The sequence below is a fragment of the Tupaia chinensis genome, unplaced genomic scaffold (genome assembly GCF_000334495.1).
Source record: "Tupaia chinensis unplaced genomic scaffold, TupChi_1.0 Scaffold000275_1, whole genome shotgun sequence".
Classification (NCBI taxonomy): domain Eukaryota; kingdom Metazoa; phylum Chordata; class Mammalia; order Scandentia; family Tupaiidae; genus Tupaia; species Tupaia belangeri.
The window spans coordinates 6454220-6478911 of record NW_006159757.1 but is presented as its reverse complement, the minus strand read 5'-3'; the positions used below and the strand labels follow the sequence as shown (position 1 = coordinate 6478911).

General features: G+C 39.2%; 1 protein-coding gene and 1 long non-coding RNA gene across 5 annotated transcripts in view; one reads left to right on the top strand and one right to left on the bottom strand.

The window, feature by feature from the left end:
• Window positions 1–1875: 1875 nt before the first annotated feature.
• LOC114008040 (uncharacterized) lies at window positions 1876–14108 on the bottom strand. 2 transcript variants are annotated; one of them, XR_003549606.1, is made up of 3 exons: window positions 13939–14108; window positions 3959–4074; window positions 1876–2339 (listed from the first exon to the last, which is right to left on the bottom strand). It is a non-coding gene; the product is annotated as an uncharacterized LOC114008040 (long non-coding RNA). The 2 variants fall into 2 exon arrangements; XR_003549605.1 differs by having other exon boundaries at window positions 1876–2332.
• The window catches only part of ITIH2 (inter-alpha-trypsin inhibitor heavy chain 2), a 53280-nt gene continuing 34189 nt past the window's right edge, over window positions 5602–24692 (top strand). Inside the window, exons 1-5 of one of the 3 annotated variants that reach the window (XM_006150043.3) lie at window positions 5602–5876; window positions 8109–8183; window positions 14115–14147; window positions 15863–16032; window positions 22999–23103. In XM_006150043.3, the coding sequence (XP_006150105.1) occupies window positions 5793–5876; window positions 8109–8183; window positions 14115–14147; window positions 15863–16032; window positions 22999–23103 (467 nt within the window). In that variant the 5' untranslated portion in view covers window positions 5602–5792. Of the gene's footprint in view, window positions 5877–8108; window positions 8184–11016; window positions 11099–14114; window positions 14148–15862; window positions 16033–16705; window positions 16787–18500; window positions 18671–22998; window positions 23104–24692 lie in introns of those variants that run through there. The other 2 variants (XM_014588411.2, XM_006150044.3) reach the window with 2 other exon arrangements.

Below are 24692 nucleotides of genomic sequence, written 5' to 3'. Positions count from 1 at the left end.
CTCTCTGGAGACTACACATGCCCTCTGACAACAAAAAAATAAAATAAATGAAATGTTTAAAACTTAGTGCTGAATTTTATAAATGCATGATGGCTAATGCCATACCATTAGCTAAACCACAATGACTTGTATTCTGATTGATGAATCTCAAGTTTATTGATATTTTCCAGAATTTCCAATGAATACCAAGTAAGTTATTACTCTGTTCAAATATTAAGAAACATTGTGGACAGTTTTTCATAGATTTCCTATAGATTTTTCATAACATGAAAGTGAATATCCTTGTGGAATTTGCAGTAGTGATTTCCATTTCCGTGCTGTACGTAAGCAGCTTGTAAGTAAATGTGGATACTTTTGATTCACCACTTATGGCTCTCTGGGCATGGGTTTAGGTGGAAAAACCACAGTTCAGGACCCAGTGACCTGAACACACAGCCTACCCTAATGGGAGCTGTTGACCTCTCAACATCAAGAGAGAGCAAACAGGATATTTTTTCCCAAGAACCTTGGGGTTTGCAGATAGGCTATCAGCATGAAAAGAGAAGTATTACCCAGGCTGCCCTCAGTTTGATTTGTCCTGAGGTCTGAATATCAGATTAAAAATCATGGTAGATGAAAGGAGAAAAAAAAGAAAAAGAAGCCACAATGTTATCATAATTGTGTCTAAAAAAACATGCCGTTGGGTCATGATTACCCAGATGTATTATCCCAATGGAAAAAAAATCAGTGGAGAATACAAAGCTCTGAGTGGATTTTTCCATCAGAGCTCTGTTCAGACACCCATGCGCTTAAGTGAAAGTTCACTCAGCCCATCCTAGGCAAGAGAGAGGAGGATCTGTTTTTCTCCCATTTTTCCAGGAATTATGTTTTTCTGGCAGATACACTATTGTGCAATTTCAAAGTCTGAAGGGGAAACATAGGCAGAAAAATAGAGACAATTCTTCTTGTATTTTTTTTTCAATAGACCAGAGTTTGTTTATTTTTAACACCTATCATGCCATGAATTCATAGGGAATAGGTTCCAGAAGCTCAGGCTCCTTTGCATTGGTTCTCACTGGGTGGAGCAGGCTGGTGCTTCACTCGAACTCAGATTCCTTTCTTTTCGGCTTCCTTCTTTTTCTGGTCATTTTTCCTCTCACGTTTTAGGAAGCTATCTCTGCTCTTAGAATGCTTAATATGCTAAATATACACATTAATTCTCTTGGCAAGAATCTTACTCTTCACTTATTTATTTAAAACGATGCCAACAGCATGCTGGGTAAAAATGTAGTTTTGTCATGGTAACATTTGCGGGGCATTCCTTTTTGAAGTGTACCCATTCTCTTGATACGTACAATATCACCTTTTTTGTAGATTCCCATGTAGGTTGCCCAAGGAATAACTCCATATTTTCTAAAAGGCCTACAAGTATCAGTGCCTCTCCTCTTTCCATTTGTGTTCATCATTTCAGTAGATTTTTCCCTTTGTGTTCATCATTTCAGTAGATTAACAGATGATGGCAGTTCCTACCAAAAGGAATTGAGATATTCTTATTTACAAATTAGGCTTTAAATGCAGTGAAGAGCTCCAGAAAGTTGGTCCAGGGTGTTTGGCCCTGAGGGTGAGACAACTTCCAATGCATCACAATCCTGCCAGAGCTGAAGCTGCTTGTCTCTGTGCTGCATCCAAGAGGTGGCTTCTCTTATTTGTTACCAAGAAAAAAAAATTCAACTCAGATTGATTAATATATCAAAGTTCTTCACAGCGTTAGTCTCCTGATTCTAGAGAAAGTACAAAATTGAAGGAACATAGAATCTATCAAAACAACTGAACTACTTAGAAGAAACAAACAAAAAAAAAAACTACAAAGTATTTGTCTAAGAAAAAGCTTAATAAATCATTGAGTAAACATTTTGTCACCTTCTACAATGTGTATGGGCTTGTGCTGGTAGGTACTGAATTAAGATTTACTATCACAAATCTGAAAAATAGAAAAGTAACTTTATGGATAAAAAAGAAATCTATTTTTATGTGCCCTATATTTTTTCACATAGAAATCCACATTTTTCTCCAATGATAACAGAAATCTGTAATTTATATTTACTAAGCATTTAGTACATATAAAGTATTTTATATACTTTGTTTAATATTCACAAAATGTTCACAAAACCCTATATGAGTAGGTGGATGTCTTAGTTTGCTAGGGCAATACTACAATACCACAGACCAGGAGACTTAAACAATAGAAGTTTATTTCTCACAGTTCTGGAGGCTAGAAATCCAAGATCAAGATGTCAGTCAATCTGGTTTCTAGTGAGGCTGGTTTTCTGGTTTGGAGAGAGCTGCCTTCTCACTGTGTCCTCAGATGGCAGAGAAAGAGATGGAGAGAGAAAGGGAAAGCATGCTTTAGTGTCTATTCTTGATTGTTTGGTTTTGTAATTTTCTTTTTACTTTATTTATGATAGATCATGGGCATGAGAGAGAGAGAGAAGCACCCTCCATAGGATCTAGTTTCCTTCCTCTAGTCTCCAGCCCATCAGATCTATGGACATTCATGCATGCCCAGTGTGTTTCAGGCTGATCGGGATAGGGATTCAAACCAAGATCTCTATGTGGAATTGGACTTCTCTGGAGTATCTCATTACCACTGTCCCAGAGAGCCAGCCCTCTGGTGCCTTTTCTTACAAGGACAGGACCCCAGGGACCAGCAGGTGGCGTGGTGGTTGAGGACGCTGGGCTCCCACATAGCCAACCACAGTTTGAGTCCCAGACCTGGCAGCTTGCTTTCTCACTTTCCCTCTCTCTTGCTCTGTCCCTCTCTGGTCAAATTAAAACAAACAAATAAATAAATAAATAAATAAATAAATAAATAAATAAATAAAGTTAAATAAAATAATTCTTAAAAAATTTGTTTGAAAAAAAGGACAGGACCTCACCCTTGATTACATCATTTGGCCTTAATTGCTTTCATATTCCAAGTACAACTATGCTGGGAGTTAGGGCGTCAACTTAGGAATTGTCAGGGATAAAATTGAGTCCATTAGTACTGACAGATCATTCTTCTTTCACAAATAAGGCTCAAGGAGATTAAGAAAACCACCTCTGGTCTTACAATTCACAAGCAGAGGAAATAGGAGCATAAACCAAGGGAGACAGACAGCAGAATTCAATGCTCCTTATCACTATCCTAAAGAAGAAATAACAGATTGGCTCCATGTGCAGCTGTGACACTGTTCAAGAGAAGTCTGACCCCACATGGCAAGCTCCGTGTGAGTCTCCATTCCCATCAGCCTGAAAATGCTGGGTCTGAACACCGAAGGTAAAAAGAGCTGGAGGACTTGGGGAAAGGGAGCATTGTGTGACCAGACCCAGAGGAAGGTACTCATCTCTCTCATTTCAACCTTTTTTTCTCTCCCTCTCCTTCATGCATGTGCACGCACATGATCATAGATTAAAAAAGGAAGCAAGGAATTTTTTTTAAATAAAAAGGAAATATAAATCCCCCACAAACCCACTACCTAGACATAAGATCTTAGTTACCAAGATTACTTGGCTTTTTACCCTCACTAGTTTGCATGTTGGTATCACTAGTTAATAGTAGTTCATGCATACATGGCTATTCATCAAAAATACATACTTTTGATTTTATGTAGATTCACAGTACTTTATGTTAAGGTCTCATGAGCCCATTATCTTAAGCCATCCTCACTGTCACTGCCCTTTTTTTTAGAGACAGTTTTCATGTGCACTTGGTGAAGAGACAGAGAGAGACAGAAACTGAGAAAGTGAGAAACCATGCCCCAGGGCGGATGGCCATGCCATAAGCCCTTCTCCTCCATTCTTCTCTTGGGATTTTGGGCATAAACATTGATGTGCCTGGCGTGAGTTTTAAGCCACCAGGTCTAGGACTTGAATTGCGGTCAACTACCTGGGAGTCCAACCACATAACCATTAAGCCATCTGCAGGTCTCATCACTACCTTTTTGAGAACGTCACGCTATCTCCACAGGAGTACTGTCAGGGTTTCTTAATACCTCCTGGTTTCTTGTCTTGCCTCCTCCATCATCCCTGTGATTTCCATTTTTGTATTCATACCTGTGTACATAGGTTTCCATCAGGGTTTATGGTACAGGACTAATTCATTAACTAATTCACTCAGCTGTTTTCTTAGCCATTTCCCCATTACTTGTTTGCTTATCCAATTCTCACTGGTATAAGCTTTTTTATACATTATTCTTTTTATATTGTTTCCTGGAAATTTGTTCCCCATGTAGAAATGGTACAATGACAGTTTTATAGCTCATAGTGTATTTTTTTTCCTTACCATATGATACCCCAGAAAGTCAGAAGCAACAAACTGTGCAACTTGTGGTTAGCTGTGTGTCCGTAATCACCTAACAGAGTTATTCATACTCTTAATTATTTTTAGTGTAATGCATATTTGATAGTAAATTAAAGTTGCTTTCATTTTCATATGAGCCTTTTTTTCTACCTGTGTAATCTATTATATACATTTTCTTATAAGCGCTCTGTTCTGCTTTTCCCAGCATGAGTAAAAGCCAGATAATTACATTAAAAGAGGTGATGTTGTAAAAGGGGCTCTAGTCACAGACCCATGTTCCCAGACTATCTCCAGTTACTCTGAACAAGTTGTTCAAACTCTCTGAGCCTCCGTTCTCTCATCCATAAAACAGAGGTAAAAATGGGTTGCAGCTTAGTTCAGTACTGGAAAATCATAACCAGTTAGACTGATCATATATATTTTCTTCTCTTTCTTCCATCTTTGTGTTTTTCTTTTCTTTATGTTTTTTTCTTCTTTATTTCTTCTTTCTCTCTCTCTTTCTTTCTTTCTCTCTTGCTTGCTTGCCTTCTTTATTTCCCATTTTGTTTTAAGTGCCTAAAAGAATATCTAGCACATAACAGGCTATCGCGTTTTCACTATTCCTTTTTTTTTTTTTTTCCCTTGTATTTGTGCCTGAGGGCACATGTGCTGGCCAGAGAGAGAGAGAGAATTAAATCATTCTCCAATGGAGCATGGTCATGTCACAATCCTTTTTCCTCCATCTCTCCACCTGGGCTGGGCTTTCCCTGATTCTGGGACTGAAAGAACTGATTTGCCACTGACCAAAGCCAGGCTGATCAGGGGCAGCAGGAAGACACACTGTTACCGTAATCAGACATTCACAGAGCGTCCTCACCGAAGGGAAAGCCTTTGTATACGGTGCAGTGACTTGCCCAGTTCCTAAGTATAATAGGTATTCAGCCAACAGAGAGGGGCAAAAATATCAACAATAAATTCTTGCTTAGAAAACCATTACATTTCTTCTCCCGCTTTTTCTAAATGTTTTTCTGTTTTAACTTAAATAAAAGGATTTTATTTCTAGAAATCTTTCACGTTAGCTGTTTTGTCTCTGATTCTATTTCTTGGTATAGTTCTTCATTTGCTCCTTTTAAAAAAAACAACAATTATTTTTAGGTTTCTCTGATTTTAAGATCAATAGAAATAGCAAAAGGGAAAAAAAAAATAAAGACTCATCCATGTGACCCTGACGTGTCCTCACAACCCAGCCACTGCCTGGCTTTGCTGTTTGAATAACCCGTGGGTGTCCGATCCACCCCCACAACACAAGCTTGAGCTCCAGGACAAATATTTGTTCCAATTCTGAACAAAGTTAAAGAGCTTTCCTCTTCTTTTTTCTTCTTTTTAAAAACGAACTAGACACTTCTGTTGTTCCTTTGAACTTTGGTTCAATCGGGAGTGGAATCCTCCCAGGCCATCTGCTCAGGGGAGCTTGGCAAAGTTATCCAGCAAAATGGAATGGCTCACGTGCTTCCTCGTCTGCTTGTTTCTTTCTGAAGCTCAAGCCTTCGAAATCCCCACAAATGGACTTTCTGAAGTAAGTACACCCAGAAGACTTCTTGTTGTCAGCCTATTTGTATGAGAATTATTATTCAATAAGCTTATTCTCTTCAGAATGGAAATGTATGAGACTATCAGAGTACAAGTGTTTACTGCTGTAATTGCTGGAATGAGTATCTACCTTTTTAAGCACTAACTGGTTTTACATGAGAATTAAGTTAATTTCAATGGGCAGTCATCATAATGTAGCTTTCATGGAGGGAGTACAGTTGCTCCTTGCTTACCTAAAAAATGAGGAATTAATAGACCTAACCCAAAGAATTGTTATGAGAATTAAATAACATACATTACTATCAACAGTTCCTGGGGTCATAAGTATTCAAATTATTAGCTATTATCATTATTATGAAGAAATATCACCATCACTCTTTTATTAGGAGTGTAAGAAAAGTCATCACCAAATCACCATGGCTTTTCATTTCTAAGTGAGCAACAATTCGTGTAATAAGGACACTTTAAATATTCCTTTAAAGAGGAAGATGGCAAGAAGGCTGGTGAGATGCGAGAATACTTTTCATGAAGCTGAAGATCTCAACTTTCAACTCTTAGCCATTCCCCAACATAAAGAAAGTCTTAGACTGAGTCATTCACAAGTCATACAAGACCTATTTTTATGCTGGAAGAACAAAATGTGTTATAGAAATATCCTAATGAATGTAGAAGCGGAGTGGACTATCTACAAAAATGCCAAAGAATACAATGGCATATTTACAAGGGGGGAAAAATCACTCTGTTTAGAAACTGTCACATTTTCCTACTCTTTAACAGCCACCAGTGTGGACCAGCTGGGGATATGATGATTAAGATGACTGGATCTCACATGGCAGTGAGGTTCAAGTCCCAGACCCCACAGCTTGAAAAACACACCGGGCATGTGAAACTGCCTGTCCAAAATTTCAAAACAAGAGATGGAGGAGAAGAGTTTGTGGTGTGATCAACCCCCAGACAGGGTGCTTTCTCACTTTCCCTCTCTTTCTCTCTGTCTCTCTGGTGAGTGCACATGCCCTGTAACAAATATTTAAAAATAAATAAACAAGCCACTAGCATGTTAGAAATCTTGAATTAGGGCTGGCAGGTGAAGTGGTGGTTAAGGGCACTGGACTCACACATGGCCAACCATGGTTCGAGTCCTGGACCTGACAGCTTGCTTTCTCACTTTGTCTTTCCCTCTCTTTCTCTTTGTCCTTCTCTGGTCAAATTAAAATAAATAAATAAACAAAGTTAAGTAAAACAATTATTTTTTAAAAGAGAAAACTTGAATTAAAGTCTAGACATCAAAATATGTTCATGCTCTTTTAGACACTTTTTACGGTTATTCCTTTCATTTGTTTCATTTCATTGTTATTCCATTTTATTCATTTGAGGAAGACTATGGTTTGCATCTGTCCCACCCAACATTGCTAACATCCCAGAGATCCACCCAGTACTTCCTGAGGCATCTACCTAATCACTAGTTCGCTTTAACTCTTCCGTGTCTATTTCATCACCTCCTGGCAAAGTTTAAAATGAATTCCTCAGTCTAACAAATTTGAATATGTTAATATTAATTTACTTAACTCTGAGACCTAACTAGAAAAAGTAAATATATTTGAAGACATTGTTGCATTAAAAAATGAGAGTGCATGGAAGTAGAGGAATATAAAATAATAAAATTAATATCACCAGCTGCTAATTTTGTTCTATATTTTTAAAAGAATTATTTTATTTATTTATTTATTTACTTACTTACTTATTTATTTTGAATTTGACCAGAGAGGGATAGAGAGAGGAAGCAAGCCGCCTGGTCTGGGACTCCAACTGCTATTGGCCATGAGGGAGTCCTGCACCCTTAACCACCATGCCACCTGCCAGCCCCAGTTCCAGATTTTTAAAAAATAGAAATAAGTATTCTGAGTGCCAGGAGATGGCGTAGTAGTTATGTGGTTGGACTCCCACATAGTCAACTGCAGTTTGAGTCCCAGATCCGGTGGCTTGAAAATCACACAGGGTGCATGTGCTTATGTGCTCAAAATCCCAGAAAGAGAATGGAGAGGAAGGGATTTGTGGTGTCTCAGTTTCTCTTTCCTGCTCCCCTCACTCTCTCTACATATATATATACATATATAGATATAGATATATAGATATACATATCGAGTGTATGCATCCTAAGACAAAAACCTCTGAAAAAAAAATTTAAAAGAAAGAAAAACATTCTAACTTTTCTTTTAAGTTTGCAGAATATGGTGATCTCATGGAACTGGCACCAGGCAAATTTCAATTTGTACCAGAGAACCGGAGGTATCAGGTATAGTAGGCTTTATTTCCAAAATGAGAAATAAATGAAGGAGTGCATGATTGAAGTCAGAGAATTATTAAGAATGCCTTTTGTAGGGCCTACTTAGTAGGAGGTGTGGTGGTTGAAGCGCTGGGCTCCCACATGGCCGACTGGGTTTCAAGTCCCAGACCTGGTGGGTTGCTTTCTCACTTTCCCTCTCTCTCTCTCTTTCTCAGTGTCTCTCTCTTTGTGTGTCTCTCTCTGTGCATCTCTCTCTCTCTAATCTAATTAAAATAAATTAATAAATAAGTTATATTAAATAATTTTTTTTTTAAAAAAAGAATGCCTTTTGCTAGATCCTCTGAAGAGCTCCTTTGTTAGCCAAGAATAATCCAGTAGTTCTATACCCAGGTGAAAGTATTGTCAAGATAAGACCAGGTAGACCTCCAAGCAACTGTCTGGCCTCTGTACCATAATGGTCACTTCAGGTCCTTAATGGATATGTGGCAATGCCTTTTTAAAATTTAAGATCACGGGGACCAGCACCACGGTGTAGTGAATAAGAGAGTCAGATCCCACTTGGCCAAGTACACAATTCAAATCCAGGCACAAGTGGCTTGAAAAACACAGTATGTGTGCATATGTGTGTACTCAAAATCCCAAAAGGATGGAGAAATGGAGAAGAGATTATGGCGTGACCACTCCCCTTTGGAGGGTTCTTTCTCCCTCTCTGTCTCTCTCTGTCTGTTTGTTTCTGGAGAGTGCATGCACCCTCTGGTTTATAAAACAAAAGCAATACAAATGGTTATGAATTATTTGACTGTCTTCTAAGGAAGTAAAGAGGGCTTACTTCCTGTTAAGAGGGTTTTTCTTAGTCTAGTGATGAAAAACAGCTCCTGGTACAGTCACACATTCTCCCTTGGACCTCTGTCTTGGGAAGTAGTTCAGAGAACCCCTTTGGAAGGAGAATTGGCCACACCAGAGACTGTATCCTGGGAACCACCAGGGCTAGCATAGACAAAGATTCTCTCATTAATGGAGGTGACATCTCCAGAATGCGAGGAAGAGTTTGACTTCTCCCACAGAGCCCCCATACTGAGGAGGGAGGTATTTACGGAAAGTTGATCAACATAGTTTGTATAAGTATGAATTTTTTATTTTCTAAAATTCCAGGTTTTTGTAGACCAATAATATTATTAATAAAACCCAAGCAAGGGGCCAGTTAGGTGGTGGTATGGTTAAGGTTGCTGGATCTTACATGGCTGACTATGCAGTTCTAGTCCTGGACCCGACAGGTTGAAAATCCCTCTGGGAAGGAAGAGAAGGGATTACAACATGACCTTCCTCCCAGGAGGTGACTTCTCACTTCCTCTCTCTCTCTCTGGCAAGTGTATGTGCCCTATAGTAAAAACTAAGAAACAAAATAACAATTGGAAAAAAAATTTTAAAAAAAGCAACGTATCATCTGGCCACAAGAGAGGAAATTTAGTCATTGAACACAGCATTAAAAAAAATCTAAAAAAAAGAAAATGCCAACCTATGTCACACAGCACCCACTAAAACCTTTCCCTGAATCATCCTAACTCAGGTAAACTGAGCTTACAACCAACACCTCACTTACTGTTTGATAATCCATCAGACACTAAAGTTCACTCATCACTCTTATGCCATTCAGCTTTGAAATGCAAAGAGAATACCTTTGTCCATGGCCGAGAGAGCCATTTGTATGGCCAATCTGTTAGCAATGGTTAAGAGCATAAAGTTTTCCAAGTGCCATTCACTGTGGTTAGCTCCCAGGCTACACTGGAGGAAACACATCAAAGTGTCTGCTGTCATGTAGTTAATCTGAAGGAGACAGACCTTGGTGAAATCATCTCTCAAATAGAGTAGGTAATTATAAAACAAAGTGAGTGCTGGGAAGGAAGGGATATGCTGCTATGGGAACTCTTGGTAAAAAGAAGTTGACCCAGTGGGAGGGTAAGAGAATTTCTTTTCTTTTTTTCCTTTGTTGATTTTTTTTCAAAGAGAGTTTTTGTTTTTGTTTTTGTTTTGGCTATAGGGCACGTGTGCTTGCTGAAGACACAGAGAGAGACAGATAGAGAAAAAATGAAAAATCACCCTGGGGGATGGGAATGGGGATACGGCCACACCACAATCCCTTCTCCATTCTCCATTCTCCTCTTGGAATTTGGGGCACAAAGGCACACGTGGCTGGTGAGAGTTTCAAGCCACTGGGTCCAGGACTCAAACAGGGGTTCACCAGGTGGGAATCCAGCACCTTAACCCCTATACCATCTGCTGGCCCCTCTTCTTTTTTGTAATGCCGGAGGGTGTGTGTGCTTGAGAGAGAGAAAGAGAGAATCTCCTAAGAGGGCATGATCAAACTACACTTATTTATTTTGAATTTGACCAGAGAGGGATAGAGAGAGGAAGCAAGCCGCCTGGTCTGGGACTCCAACTGCTATTGGCCATGAGGGAGTCCTGCACCCTTAACCACCATGCCACCTGCCAGCCCCAGTTCCAGATTTTTAAAAAATAGAAATAAGTATTCTGAGTGCCAGGAGATGGCGTAGTAGTTATGTGGTTGGACTCCCACATAGTCAACTGCAGTTTGAGTCCCAGATCCGGTGGCTTGAAAATCACACAGGGTGCATGTGCTTATGTGCTCAAAATCCCAGAAAGAGAATGGAGAGGAAGGGATTTGTGGTGTCTCAGTTTCTCTTTCCTGCTCCCCCCACTCTCTCTACATATATATATACATATATAGATATAGATATATAGATATACATATCGAGTGTATGCATCCTAAGACAAAAACCTCTGAAAAAAAAATTTAAAAGAAAGAAAAACATTCTAACTTTTCTTTTAAGTTTGCAGAATATGGTGATCTCATGGAACTGGCACCAGGCAAATTTCAATTTGTACCAGAGAACCGGAGGTATCAGGTATAGTAGGCTTTATTTCCAAAATGAGAAATAAATGAAGGAGTGCATGATTGAAGTCAGAGAATTATTAAGAATGCCTTTTGTAGGGCCTACTTAGTAGGAGGTGTGGTGGTTGAAGCGCTGGGCTCCCACATGGCCGACTGGGTTTCAAGTCCCAGACCTGGTGGGTTGCTTTCTCACTTTCCCTCTCTCTCTCTCTTTCTCAGTGTCTCTCTCTTTGTGTGTCTCTCTCTGTGCATCTCTCTCTCTCTAATCTAATTAAAATAAATTAATAAATAAGTTATATTAAATAATTTTTTTTTTAAAAAAAGAATGCCTTTTGCTAGATCCTCTGAAGAGCTCCTTTGTTAGCCAAGAATAATCCAGTAGTTCTATACCCAGGTGAAAGTATTGTCAAGATAAGACCAGGTAGACCTCCAAGCAACTGTCTGGCCTCTGTACCATAATGGTCACTTCAGGTCCTTAATGGATATGTGGCAATGCCTTTTTAAAATTTAAGATCACGGGGACCAGCACCACGGTGTAGTGAATAAGAGAGTCAGATCCCACTTGGCCAAGTACACAATTCAAATCCAGGCACAAGTGGCTTGAAAAACACAGTATGTGTGCATATGTGTGTACTCAAAATCCCAAAAGGATGGAGAAATGGAGAAGAGATTATGGCGTGACCACTCCCCTTTGGAGGGTTCTTTCTCCCTCTCTGTCTCTCTCTGTCTGTTTGTTTCTGGAGAGTGCATGCACCCTCTGGTTTATAAAACAAAAGCAATACAAATGGTTATGAATTATTTGACTGTCTTCTAAGGAAGTAAAGAGGGCTTACTTCCTGTTAAGAGGGTTTTTCTTAGTCTAGTGATGAAAAACAGCTCCTGGTGCAGTCACACATTCTCCCTTGGACCTCTGTCTTGGGAAGTAGTTCAGAGAACCCCTTTGGAAGGAGAATTGGCCACACCAGAGACTGTATCCTGGGAACCACCAGGGCTAGCATAGACAAAGATTCTCTCATTAATGGAGGTGACATCTCCAGAATGCGAGGAAGAGTTTGACTTCTCCCACAGAGCCCCCATACTGAGGAGGGAGGTATTTACGGAAAGTTGATCAACATAGTTTGTATAAGTATGAATTTTTTATTTTCTAAAATTCCAGGTTTTTGTAGACCAATAATATTATTAATAAAACCCAAGCAAGGGGCCAGTTAGGTGGTGGTATGGTTAAGGTTGCTGGATCTTACATGGCTGACTATGCAGTTCTAGTCCTGGACCCGACAGGTTGAAAATCCCTCTGGGAAGGAAGAGAAGGGATTACAACATGACCTTCCTCCCAGGAGGTGACTTCTCACTTCCTCTCTCTCTCTCTGGCAAGTGTATGTGCCCTATAGTAAAAACTAAGAAACAAAATAACAATTGGAAAAAAAATTTTAAAAAAAGCAACGTATCATCTGGCCACAAGAGAGGAAATTTAGTCATTGAACACAGCATTAAAAAAAATCTAAAAAAAAGAAAATGCCAACCTATGTCACACAGCACCCACTAAAACCTTTCCCTGAATCATCCTAACTCAGGTAAACTGAGCTTACAACCAACACCTCACTTACTGTTTGATAATCCATCAGACACTAAAGTTCACTCATCACTCTTATGCCATTCAGCTTTGAAAGGCAAAGAGAATACCTTTGTCCATGGCCGAGAGAGCCATTTGTATGGCCAATCTGTTAGCAATGGTTAAGAGCATAAAGTTTTCCAAGTGCCATTCACTGTGGTTAGCTCCCAGGCTACACTGGAGGAAACACATCAAAGTGTCTGCTGTCATGTAGTTAATCTGAAGGAGACAGACCTTGGTGAAATCATCTCTCAAATAGAGTAGGTAATTATAAAACAAAGTGAGTGCTGGGAAGGAAGGGATATGCTGCTATGGGAACTCTTGGTAAAAAGAAGTTGACCCAGTGGGAGGGTAAGAGAATTTCTTTTCTTTTTTTCCTTTGTTGATTTTTTTTCAAAGAGAGTTTTTGTTTTTGTTTTTGTTTTGGCTATAGGGCACGTGTGCTTGCTGAAGACACAGAGAGAGACAGATGGAGAAAAAATGAAAAATCACCCTGGGGGATGGGAATGGGGATACGGCCACACCACAATCCCTTCTCCATTCTCCATTCTCCTCTTGGAATTTGGGGCACAAAGGCACACGTGGCTGGTGAGAGTTTCAAGCCACTGGGTCCAGGACTCAAACAGGGGTTCACCAGGTGGGAATCCAGCACCTTAACCCCTATACCATCTGCTGGCCCCTCTTCTTTTTTGTAATGCCAGAGGGTGTGTGTGCTTGAGAGAGAGAAAGAGAGAATCTCCTAAGAGGGCATGATCAAACTACAATATCTTTTCCTCCATTTCTCCTTCCCATTAGGAAAGGACATGCCCAAGGTGTTTTTTAAGTCAGCAGGGTCAGAATTTGAACCTCAGTCTCCCATGTGAGATCCAGCTCTGAAAGCATTTGACCATTTAGCTATAGGACTGGCCCAAGTCAGAGAATCTCCCCTCTGGAAATTCTACTGGAGCTGAGATCCAAAAGATGAAAGGAGTTGGCTACACAGGAGTAGAGACAGAAGGGATCAGGCAGGAAAGGATCAGGCATTTCACCCAGTAGGAACCGTGTATTTAGAGCCTTGTGGCCAAATCGAGCATCCAAATCCCATTCAACAGAATAAAAATAAAATAGAAAAATGGAGTGAAGGGGATATATGCCTCTTAGTATGCGTTAGGCTGAACATCGTCATTCTAAAATATTTGTTTTTACATTATATCAAAGAATAGTATACAAGAGACAAAAAAAATCACTTGTTCAGAAAAACTTACCAGTGGGAAAATAGTTTTCAAGAAGATTCAATATTTATATCTCGGCTACAATGAATGAATTACAGCTCAATATTGAAGAAAAATAGATTTCTTCTGCCTGAGAGAAAACAGTTTTTGCCCTCAAGATAATAAGTTAACATACAGTTGAAGAATGATTATCTAACTTCTTTTCACAGAGAAGTGTTCCTGGAGAATCGGGAGAAATAATGGTAAGTTTACTCTGGTTTTGTTACAGATTGCTGTCTGAATTATTTTTCCTGTTAACTATTACCTGGGAATCAATCTGGATGTCTCCTTAGTCTTCGTCACTGAGAGTATTTGCCTAACTTTCGAAACACCTCATTGCCCAATTATCTGGAAGTGTTTTTTTTTTTTTTTTAATTTGGCACTAAAGAATCCAGTATTCGCAGACAGAAGAGATGCCACCAAGAGCCAAAAATGTCCTTTCTCTTTGTTTTTGCAAGTTTTTCCAATAGCGTGGGTTTTTATCCAGCCATATGTATTTATGTAGTTATCTTGACTTTAAGTATTTTAAGTATGACACCCAGCAGTTTTGGAGACTCAGAGTGGCTTTGAAAAAGGAACTCAAACATAAACTGGTCCAGTTTTCAGAAATATTCAAAGTAATTGTTTCTGTGGCAAGAAAACAACCAAAGGAAGAGGCTTATATTGTATTTCCTGCTCTGAACTGATAGAAACTACCTGAAGCACACATTTAAAGAGGAGGAAGGGCAAATTAGTCTGGCTTTATTAACTTGAGGTGAGCTGGGTGTTAACTAGTTGAAAAGTTTAATCCTGAATGACAAAGTTTGGGGGATGACACCTTGTATTAAAATAAGCAAATCTGGACCCACTGCTGTGACCCAGTGGTAACCTGGTCCCTGCAAGGCTGGAAGCCACATAGCCAATCACGAGTTTAGGTCCCCAGGCTGACTTGAAATACACCAAGTGCACATGTGGGCACCCAGGATGCTGAGAGGCTAGAGGGCTGGGGGAAAGGGATCACAGCATGACAAGATAGTATGATGGGAGAGACCCTATTGAGAACGTCTGTCTCTGTTTCTCTCACTTTCTCTCTCTTTATGTCTCATGCAAGCTCACATGCATGTGCTCTGTAGCATTAAAACAAATCAATCAATGAATAAATTAAACAAATCTCTTCAGAGGAAAAAAAAATCTAATATGCCATCTAATTGCCGTAAACCTGAAGAAGCTTGCAGCTCTTAGAGACTTGTGTTTTCAGAACTTTGCCTTGAGCATACTGACACACCATGACTTTTTATAGTGGGGTGGAGAAGAGAATCAGCAGAGAAAGATCAAGAAAGAAGGTCCAAAGTGTTGAATAAATAATTGCAGCAAAATATTCTCTCCAGAATGTTCTATTTGTTGCCCATGCCCATTAGCATTCTCATAGCTTATTATGATCTGAGAAAGGAGAAGAGGACTGAGGATAAAATCCTAACAGATGAGATAGGGGGCAGTCAGGGCTTGTGGAGGACCCCATGGTGCTTTCACTCCACTATGCCGATGACTGCACCCCACTCTGAAACTGCAGCCAGTGTCCCCTCCCAACTCTGCACTTCTGCACCCATTCCCTTGTCATGATCATGCATTTGAAGTTACCCTCTTGGACTTTCTCAGTCCAGACTTGCTTCTCACAACCATTTTCTACTTAGGCTCTAATTTTTGAAATTATTATTACTAGACTCGGAGAACTAAACGGCATATCAAGAGATCTCAAAACAAAGGCAGACTTCCACCTGTAGGGTATCTTGAGAAGTTGGGAGGATACTCAGTAATACCTGCGTATACACTTACCAATGTCCTAGAATTTGCAAGTAAAGTATACTTCTGTTAACAGGAAATGTGTAGTAGTTGTTGTAACTTTTCTATGAGTACAGTTATGCCTTCTTACCAATTTCAGGAAGATGTTGATCAAGTAACTCTTTATAGCTATAAAGTCCAGTCCACAATTACTTCTCGCATGGCCAACACCATCATCCAAAGCAAGTTGGTGAACAACTCCCCGCAACCTCAGAATGTTGTATTTGATGTTCAGATTCCCAAAGGAGCCTTCATTTCCAACTTCTCCATGTGAGTAACTCCTACATAGAATCAGAAATTGAGTATACTCTACTCAAAGAATCGAGAACCTTCCTAATTAGAGCCCTCCTAATTAGAATGGACCTTGAGAGACAGCAGGAGGTGTAGGGATTAAGGCACTGGACTCCCATTTGGCCAACTGCGATTCAAGTCTTGGACCTGGTGGCTTGCTTTCTCACTTTCTCTCTCGCTCTCTCATCAAATTAAAAAGTAATAGTGACAATCATAAAGAACATTAAATAAAATAATTCCTTAAAAAGAAAAAAGAAAGAAAGAATGGACCTTGATGGTCATCTGCTCTAGTGATTCTGGCATTTCACCCAGTAGGAACCGTGTATTTAGAGCCTTGTGGCCAAATCGAGCATCCAAATCCCATTCAACAGAATAAAAATAAAATAGAAAAATGGAGTGAAGGGGATATATGCCTCTTAGTATGCGTTAGGCTGAACATCGTCATTCTAAAATATTTGTTTTTACATTATATCAAAGAATAGTATACAAGAGACAAAAAAAATCACTTGTTCAGAAAAACTTACCAGTGGGAAAATAGTTTTCAAGAAGATTCAATATTTATATCTCGGCTACAATGAATGAATTACAGCTCAATATTGAAGAAAAATAGATTTCTTCTGCCTGAGAGAAAACAGTTTTTGCCCTCAAGATAATAAGTTAACATACAGTTGAAGAATGATTATCTAACTTCTTTTCACAGAGAAGTGTTCCTGGAGAATCGGGAGAAATAATGGTAAGTTTACTCTGGTTTTGTTACAGATTGCTGTCTGAATGATTTTCCTGTTAACTATTACCTGGGAATCAATCTGGATGTCTCCTTAGTCTTCGTCACTGAGAGTATTTGCCTAACTTTCGAAACACCTCATTGCCCAATTATCTGGAAGTGTTTTTTTTTTTTTTTTAATTTGGCACTAAAGAATCCAGTATTCGCAGACAGAAGAGATGCCACCAAGAGCCAAAAATGTCCTTTCTCTTTGTTTTTGCAAGTTTTTCCAATAGCGTGGGTTTTTATCCAGCCATATGTATTTATGTAGTTATCTTGACTTTAAGTATTTTAAGTATGACACCCAGCAGTTTTGGAGACTCAGAGTGGCTTTGAAAAAGGAACTCAAACATAAACTGGTCCAGTTTTCAGAAATATTCAAAGTAATTGTTTCTGTGGCAAGAAAACAACCAAAGGAAGAGGCTTATATTGTATTTCCTGCTCTGAACTGATAGAAACTACCTGAAGCACACATTTAAAGAGGAGGAAGGGCAAATTAGTCTGGCTTTATTAACTTGAGGTGAGCTGGGTGTTAACTAGTTGAAAAGTTTAATCCTGAATGACAAAGTTTGGGGGATGACACCTTGTATTAAAATAAGCAAATCTGGACCCACTGCTGTGACCCAGTGGTAACCTGGTCCCTGCAAGGCTGGAAGCCACATAGCCAATCACGAGTTTAGGTCCCCAGGCTGACTTGAAATACACCAAGTGCACATGTGGGCACCCAGGATGCTGAGAGGCTAGAGGGCTGGGGGAAAGGGATCACAGCATGACAAGATAGTATGATGGGAGAGACCCTATTGAGAACGTCTGTCTCTGTTTCTCTCACTTTCTCTCTCTTTATGTCTCATGCAAGCTCACATGCATGTGCTCTGTAGCATTAAAACAAATCAATCAATGAATAAATTAAACAAATCTCTTCAGAGGAAAAAAAAATCTAATATGCCATCTAATTGCCGTAAACCTGAAGAAGCTTGCAGCTCTTAGAGACTTGTGTTTTCAGAACTTTGCCTTGAGCATACTGACACACCATGACTTTTTATAGTGGGGTGGAGAAGAGAATCAGCAGAGAAAGATCAAGAAAGAAGGTCCAAAGTGTTGAATAAATAATTGCAGCAAAATATTCTCTCCAGAATGTTCTATTTGTTGCCCATGCCCATTAGCATTCTCATAGCTTATTATGATCTGAGAAAGGAGAAGAGGACTGAGGATAAAATCCTAACAGATGAGATAGGGGGCAGTCAGGGCTTGTGGAGGACCCCATGGTGCTTTCACTCCACTATGCCGATGACTGCACCCCACTCTGAAACTGCAGCCAGTGTCCCCTCCCAACTCTGCACTTCTGCACCCATTCCCTTGTCATGATCATGCATTTGAAGTTACCCTCTTGGACTTTCTCAGTCCAGACTTGCTTCTCACAACCATTTTCTACTTAGGCTCTAATTTTTGAAATTATTATTACTAGACTCGGAGAACTAAACGGCATATCAAGAGATCTCAAAACAAAGGCAGACTTCCACCTGTAGGGTATCTTGAGAAGTTGGGAGGATACTCAGTAATACCTGCGTATACACTTACCAATGTCCTAGAATTTGCAAGTAAAGTATACTTCTGTTAACAGGAAATGTGTAGTAGTTGTTGTAACTTTTCTATGAGTACAGTTATGCCTTCTTACCAATTTCAGGAAGATGTTGATCAAGTAACTCTTTATAGCTATAAAGTCCAGTCCACAATTACTTCTCGCATGGCCAACACCATCATCCAAAGCAAGTTGGTGAACAACTCCCCGCAACCTCAGAATGTTGTATTTGATGTTCAGATTCCCAAAGGAGCCTTCATTTCCAACTTCTCCATGTGAGTAACTCCTACATAGAATCAGAAATTGAGTATACTCTACTCAAAGAATCGAGAACCTTCCTAATTAGAGCCCTCCTAATTAGAATGGACCTTGAGAGACAGCAGGAGGTGTAGGGATTAAGGCACTGGACTCCCATTTGGCCAACTGCGATTCAAGTCTTGGACCTGGTGGCTTGCTTTCTCACTTTCTCTCTCGCTCTCTCATCAAATTAAAAAGTAATAGTGACAATCATAAAGAACATTAAATAAAATAATTCCTTAAAAAGAAAAAAGAAAGAAAGAATGGACCTTGATGGTCATCTGCTCTAGTGATTCTCTCTTCCTGAGCTGAGAACCAACTGGATGCCAGTAATCCTGTAGGGCGGGTGCCAATTATCTGTGTCTGTTCAAAGTAAGGGAATTTGATAAGGATTTGCTTTTGGTTTCTAATCAAACTTAAGGCTATCTCTATGATAATAATCTCCCACTTACTTGCATTTTACTGTTCTTTTTTGGGGGGACAAAAATATATGGAGTTGCCATGGCTTACAGGAAACCACATATGAGTGTATGTGCAGCAGGTCGGTGTCATCGGCAATGCATTTCTCCATGAAAGCAAAACAGTTGAGAACCACTGATTAAATCCAATCACTTATCCAAATGCTTGAATTCCTCCATTATATCACTGACAAGTGGGTTATCCGGGCTTGATTTGAGTATCTCCTTAATGATAAACTTACTACTTCCCAAGGCAACCCACTCAATGGCTGACAGCTCTGTTAGAATTATTTCTTATACTTAATTTAAATATTTTCCATTTTCTACCCCGTGAATCTAGTTCTACTCACATCGAATTTTTAAAAAAGAAAGTTCTCTACAAAATACATATTGAAGTGTTCATGGATGAAATGATATGCTGTCTGAGATTGGCTTCAAAATAATTGAGGTGGAAAGCATGAGAGTATACAAGAATTAAGACTGGCTGAGAATTGATAATGGTGTCGCTCAGTGATGGTTTCATGGAGGTTTCTCATATTATTCTCTCTACTTTTTGTATGTTTGAAAATTTCCATAATAAAAAGGTAAAACTATTTCAGTATCTTTCAAATAGTGAAGTCTAGTTACATTGCCCACTTGAAGGCTTTGCATGTCAAAGCTAGCTCCTACCTGCTCCTCTGAGTCATTGGGATGGTTTTCTATCCCCTGAGCATTCAGGTGGCCATTCCCAGACTCCTAAGTGTGCCTCAGTTGGTCAATGTCCCTTTTAGTTCAATATCTGCCTAGAACAGACTGAAATACTCTGTAGATGTTCTGACAAATTTTTTAAGATGTTATGTTAATGTACTACTGATGAGCTTTTGTCTTTTACATACCAAGGTAATCAATAATAATTGCCCATAAATAAATAAAATAAAGGGTTTAATTACTATGCACTTTGCTAAAAATTAGAAAGCCATTTAACTATATTTTCTAAACAAAACAAAGGCAGTAGGAAGTCACACTATGTAACTTGGAAACGGCTTAAACATTTATTTGCTTATTTATTTATTTACTTATTTATTATTTTTAGTCAGCCTTTTATAAAAAGAAAATAAATAAGGAAATGCTTCTATGAAGCAGTTATATAATATAATGTCTAGAGATTACATTTAAAACTTTTAATAAATTCCTATTTTTAAACCACATAATCTGAACTTATTCTAGGACTTCTATTTTTACTTTATCCTTTCTTCTTTTTTTTTTAAATTTCCTGTACACAGTTGCAGTACCATTTATTTATTTATTTATTTACTTACTTACTTACTTACTTAAATTTGACCAGAGAGGGACAGAATGAGAGAGAGAGGGAAAGTGACAAAGCAAGCTGCCAGGTCTGGGACTCGACCCATGGTCAGCCATGTGGGAGTCCAGCATCCTTAACCACCATGCCATCTGCCAGTCCCCACTTTATCCTTTCTTCTTCATCTCATTCCATAAAAGGTTCAAAGTGGCAAAAGGCAAAAACATGAAACATATATTTATTTTGATCTCCCTCTATGAAATGCTACATGCATAATACCAGAGACTATAGTTGCTTAATTATCACTGTTTTGAATGAGCTGCCTATGGGCCAGCCAGTGGTGTGGTGCTTACAACAGCTGGATCCCACATAGCCAACTAAGCACTTCTAATCCTGGACTCAGTGGTTTGAAAAATATGCAGGGCGTGTGTGCATGCATGCCCAAAATCCCAGAAGAATAAAGAGAAGGGATTATGGCATGGCTGTCCCCTCCAGGGTGGTGCTTTCTCACTTTCTCTCTCACTCTGTTTCTCTGGTGAGCTCATACACCCTATAGCAAATTTTTAAAATATAAATTAAATAAATAAGTTAATTAATTAATTAAATAAGCTGTGTAGATTTCCATACTAGCCAAAATATTTCTTCTGACTTTTTATCAAGATCCCAAATGTTCTACCATAGGAGATTATTTCTTTTTGGTTTTCTTTGGTGTAGAGGTTTTTGCTATAGGGCAGGGCGCATGCACTCGCCAGAAAGACAGAGAGAGACAGAGAGACAGAGAGACCATGGGGGAAGGTCACACTGCAATTCCTTTTCCTCCATTCTCCTCTCGGGCTCTTGGGCACGCACGCACACGCGCCTGGCGTGAGTTTAAGCTACCAGGTCTGGGACTTGAACCATGGTCGGCTACATGGGAGTTCAGAGACATAGCCATTATGCTAACTGCTGGTCCCTGAGATTATTTCTTTTTGTCTTAAAGACTTCTTGGTCTTTGGCCTGGGTGGATTTGCTGGAGCGAGCCCTAGTCTGACACATGAACTTGCAGTCTATCTCTGTTTCTACTGGCTAAGTGTCCTTGAGCAAGTCATTTATCTCCTTGGACCTGATATTTCTCATCTAAACGGGGCAAACCTAGAAGCGTACCTCAATATACATGCACTGGCATTTGAACCAGGAACATTCTTTAGCAGATCTGTCCCTCATCATAGCATGTCGCATATTTGTGGTGTCCTTCCCACAAATGCCACTAGCACTTCCCAGTCATCACAACAACCAAAAACTCTTCCACACATTTCTAAATTCTTCCTTGGAAGGGATACAGCCCATGAGAGTACTGTAAATTCCCATTTCTTTGTAAAATTCGATAATTCTGCTCTGACCAATGCCTGGTAAAGGTTAGGTTCTAGCCAGCTAAAAGTAAGGTAAGGGCAAGATGCAAAAAGAAGACAGCACTCCGCAAGGGAGAAGTTATAGAGATGAACATAAACTTCACAAGGGGATTCAGCACTTTCCTCCATCTTTCTTTCTTTTTCACTCTTTCAGAAGAACATAACATCCTGTCTCTGTCAGCTCAGGCTGCTATAACAAAACACCATAGACTGGCTAGCTTATTAGCAACAAAAACTTACTTCTTATAATTCTAGAGACTGAGAAGTTCAAGATCAAGATGCAGAAGAAGATTCAGTGTCTGGTGAAAGCCAGCCTCCTGGTCTAGAGGCATAGCAGAAAGGAACAAGAGAGATCTTTGGAATCACTTTTATAAGGGCACTAATACCACTGATGAGGGATTCATCCTTATGACCCCGTCACTTCCCAAAGGAGCCACTTTCTAAGATGTAGGAGTTAGCACATGAGTGTTGTTAGAACACAAACATTCACTTTATTGCACATCCCCTGGCTATGCCACATTCTTCTTTTTCTTTTCTTTTCTTTTTTTTTTTTTTTTTTTTTTTAAGTTTTAACTATAGAGCACATGTACTTGCCAAAGAGAGAGAAAGGGAAAGTGAGAAATCAAACCCCCACTTTTTAAGAGTGATGGCCAAGCCACAATCCCTTCTCCATTCTCCTCTTAGGATTTTGGGCTCACAAGCATACATGTCCGGCATAGTTTTCAAGCTGCCGGTTCCAGGACTCAAACTACAGTTGGCCATGTGGGAATTCAGAGCCTTAACCACCATGTCACCACCAAATTCACTAATTATCCTCAAATAATTGGTGATTTATTGCTCACTCCTCCTAATCACATTTGTCATTCAAAAGGGATATCCAAAGAGAACAAAATGTAATCTGAAGCATAACATTTGAAAATGAGAAAAATATTCAAACACAAGCAAACATGAGTGAAAATTTTAAGAATGGGAGCCTACCTAGACCTCTCAAATCACAGTGTCAAACAAAAACTGCCCTGTCTATGAACTCTTCAAATGTCTCTTTTTGTTTCTTACAGATGCACGATGGTCGTTGTCCCCATTCATTAAATATATCTTGTTGTGTTGTTTGCTTGTCATTAGTTCGTTTCACTAAGACTCCTCTTCTGACCAACTGCTTATCTTGGGTTGTTTTCTAGGACTGTAGATGGCACAACATTTACTAGCTCCATCAAAGAGAGAACTGTGGGCCGAGCTCTCTATTCGCAGGCAAGAGCAAAAGGCAAGACGGCTGGATTGGTGAGGTAGGGACTGAGTTTACTTATCCCCATCACTGCTTCCTGTCCTACCCTATTTTCCCAGTGGCAAGCCAGCCTCCAGAAAGGCACAGAACCCAAGCAGATGGCATTATTTGGTATCAGTTTCTATTTCCCTGAAGGCCTCTCTTCAATCAGGATATAGCTAACCTCACAGGTTACGCTTGCACTGCTTGTCTCACAGCTAGATAGATGTTCTTTAAATAAATACCAATTTTATTAAAATATTACTGATCCTATTACAATACTTAACTATATACACAGAAGGAAAGATTTGGAATTTGTTTTAATGATTTATTCTGCCATACTTTTATGGGATAAGTCCTTGTAAGCATCAGTTACTTAGCTTAAATTCTGTTTAATATTTTTCCTGCTATAATTTTTAAATAGACACTGGAAATGCCAAACCACTCTTTAAAAAAGGAGTCTTTCAACCAAGAAGCTTCAAAGGAAGTTTTAATTTATCACTCTGTATGCTGCATACCCTCAAACTTCTGCCGGATCCTGCATGTTTAATTGCTTCATCTCTTCATTCTGTCTTCCAACTTACCTTTAGTTGGAAGTTCTTTACATTTTATTCATGCATTCCTTTATTCAATAAAATGCAATAGATGTCCACTCTGTATCCAGTTCTGTTGGAGGCAGCAGCAACACAAAAATAGGCACTAGCAGGTTTTCATGAAAGATGAAGAACTGGTGACTACAATGTCTGCAGCAGGGTCAGGGCTAACTTAGAGAGGGTACAAATCCTTACAGGAGTTCTGAGTCCCAAGTGCATAATTTTGTCTGGGACCCAGGAAACCTTCACAGAGGACTGATGTTTGAGCTGAGCCCCCAAAGATTAATAGAATTCAGTCAGGTGAAGAAAGGAAAAAAGCAATTCCAAGCAGAAGAATTTCACCTCCAGCATTGCTGCAAGTTAATCCATTCTTTAATCTCTACGATCACTTTGCCATCTTTACACATCGTTTTGATCACATCACATTCATGTACTCATTTATTTATCCCACAGATATTTATCTGTAACAGAAACTCTTCCAGGCAGCAGAGATACAGCAGAGAACATGACCTCACATCGCAGTCCACCCCTCAGTTAACATGACCTCTCCCTGACTCTCACCTTTGCACTGGGCCAGGTTTACATTTTCTTTAACTAGTCAATATCCCAAGCTGACTGTCCACAATACTTCCACGATCCCAAAAAGGATAAGGCACACGGTCACCTTGCTTATTTAGCATTTCATTTTAAAAAATCATTCATTGTTGGAATAGTACCAGTTTTTCTTGTTGCAAATAAAACTGTTATAAATACTCATCTCAAAAAATTATTTATCATTCATTTGTTTATCCTAATGCCAGGATCCCCTCCTTTAATCATCTTGCTCTTCTCTCTTGAAAACTAAAAACACCAATAGTAATAATTAATAAAATTAAATACATAATTTTTTAAAAAAGCTATAACTCAAGATTAATGATCATATTAGAATTGATAGGGATTGTGACTAAAAAAGACCTTACACTGGAAATACATATTTGATTTTGTGAAATAATAGATTTATTCTTTATGAAGACCTTCA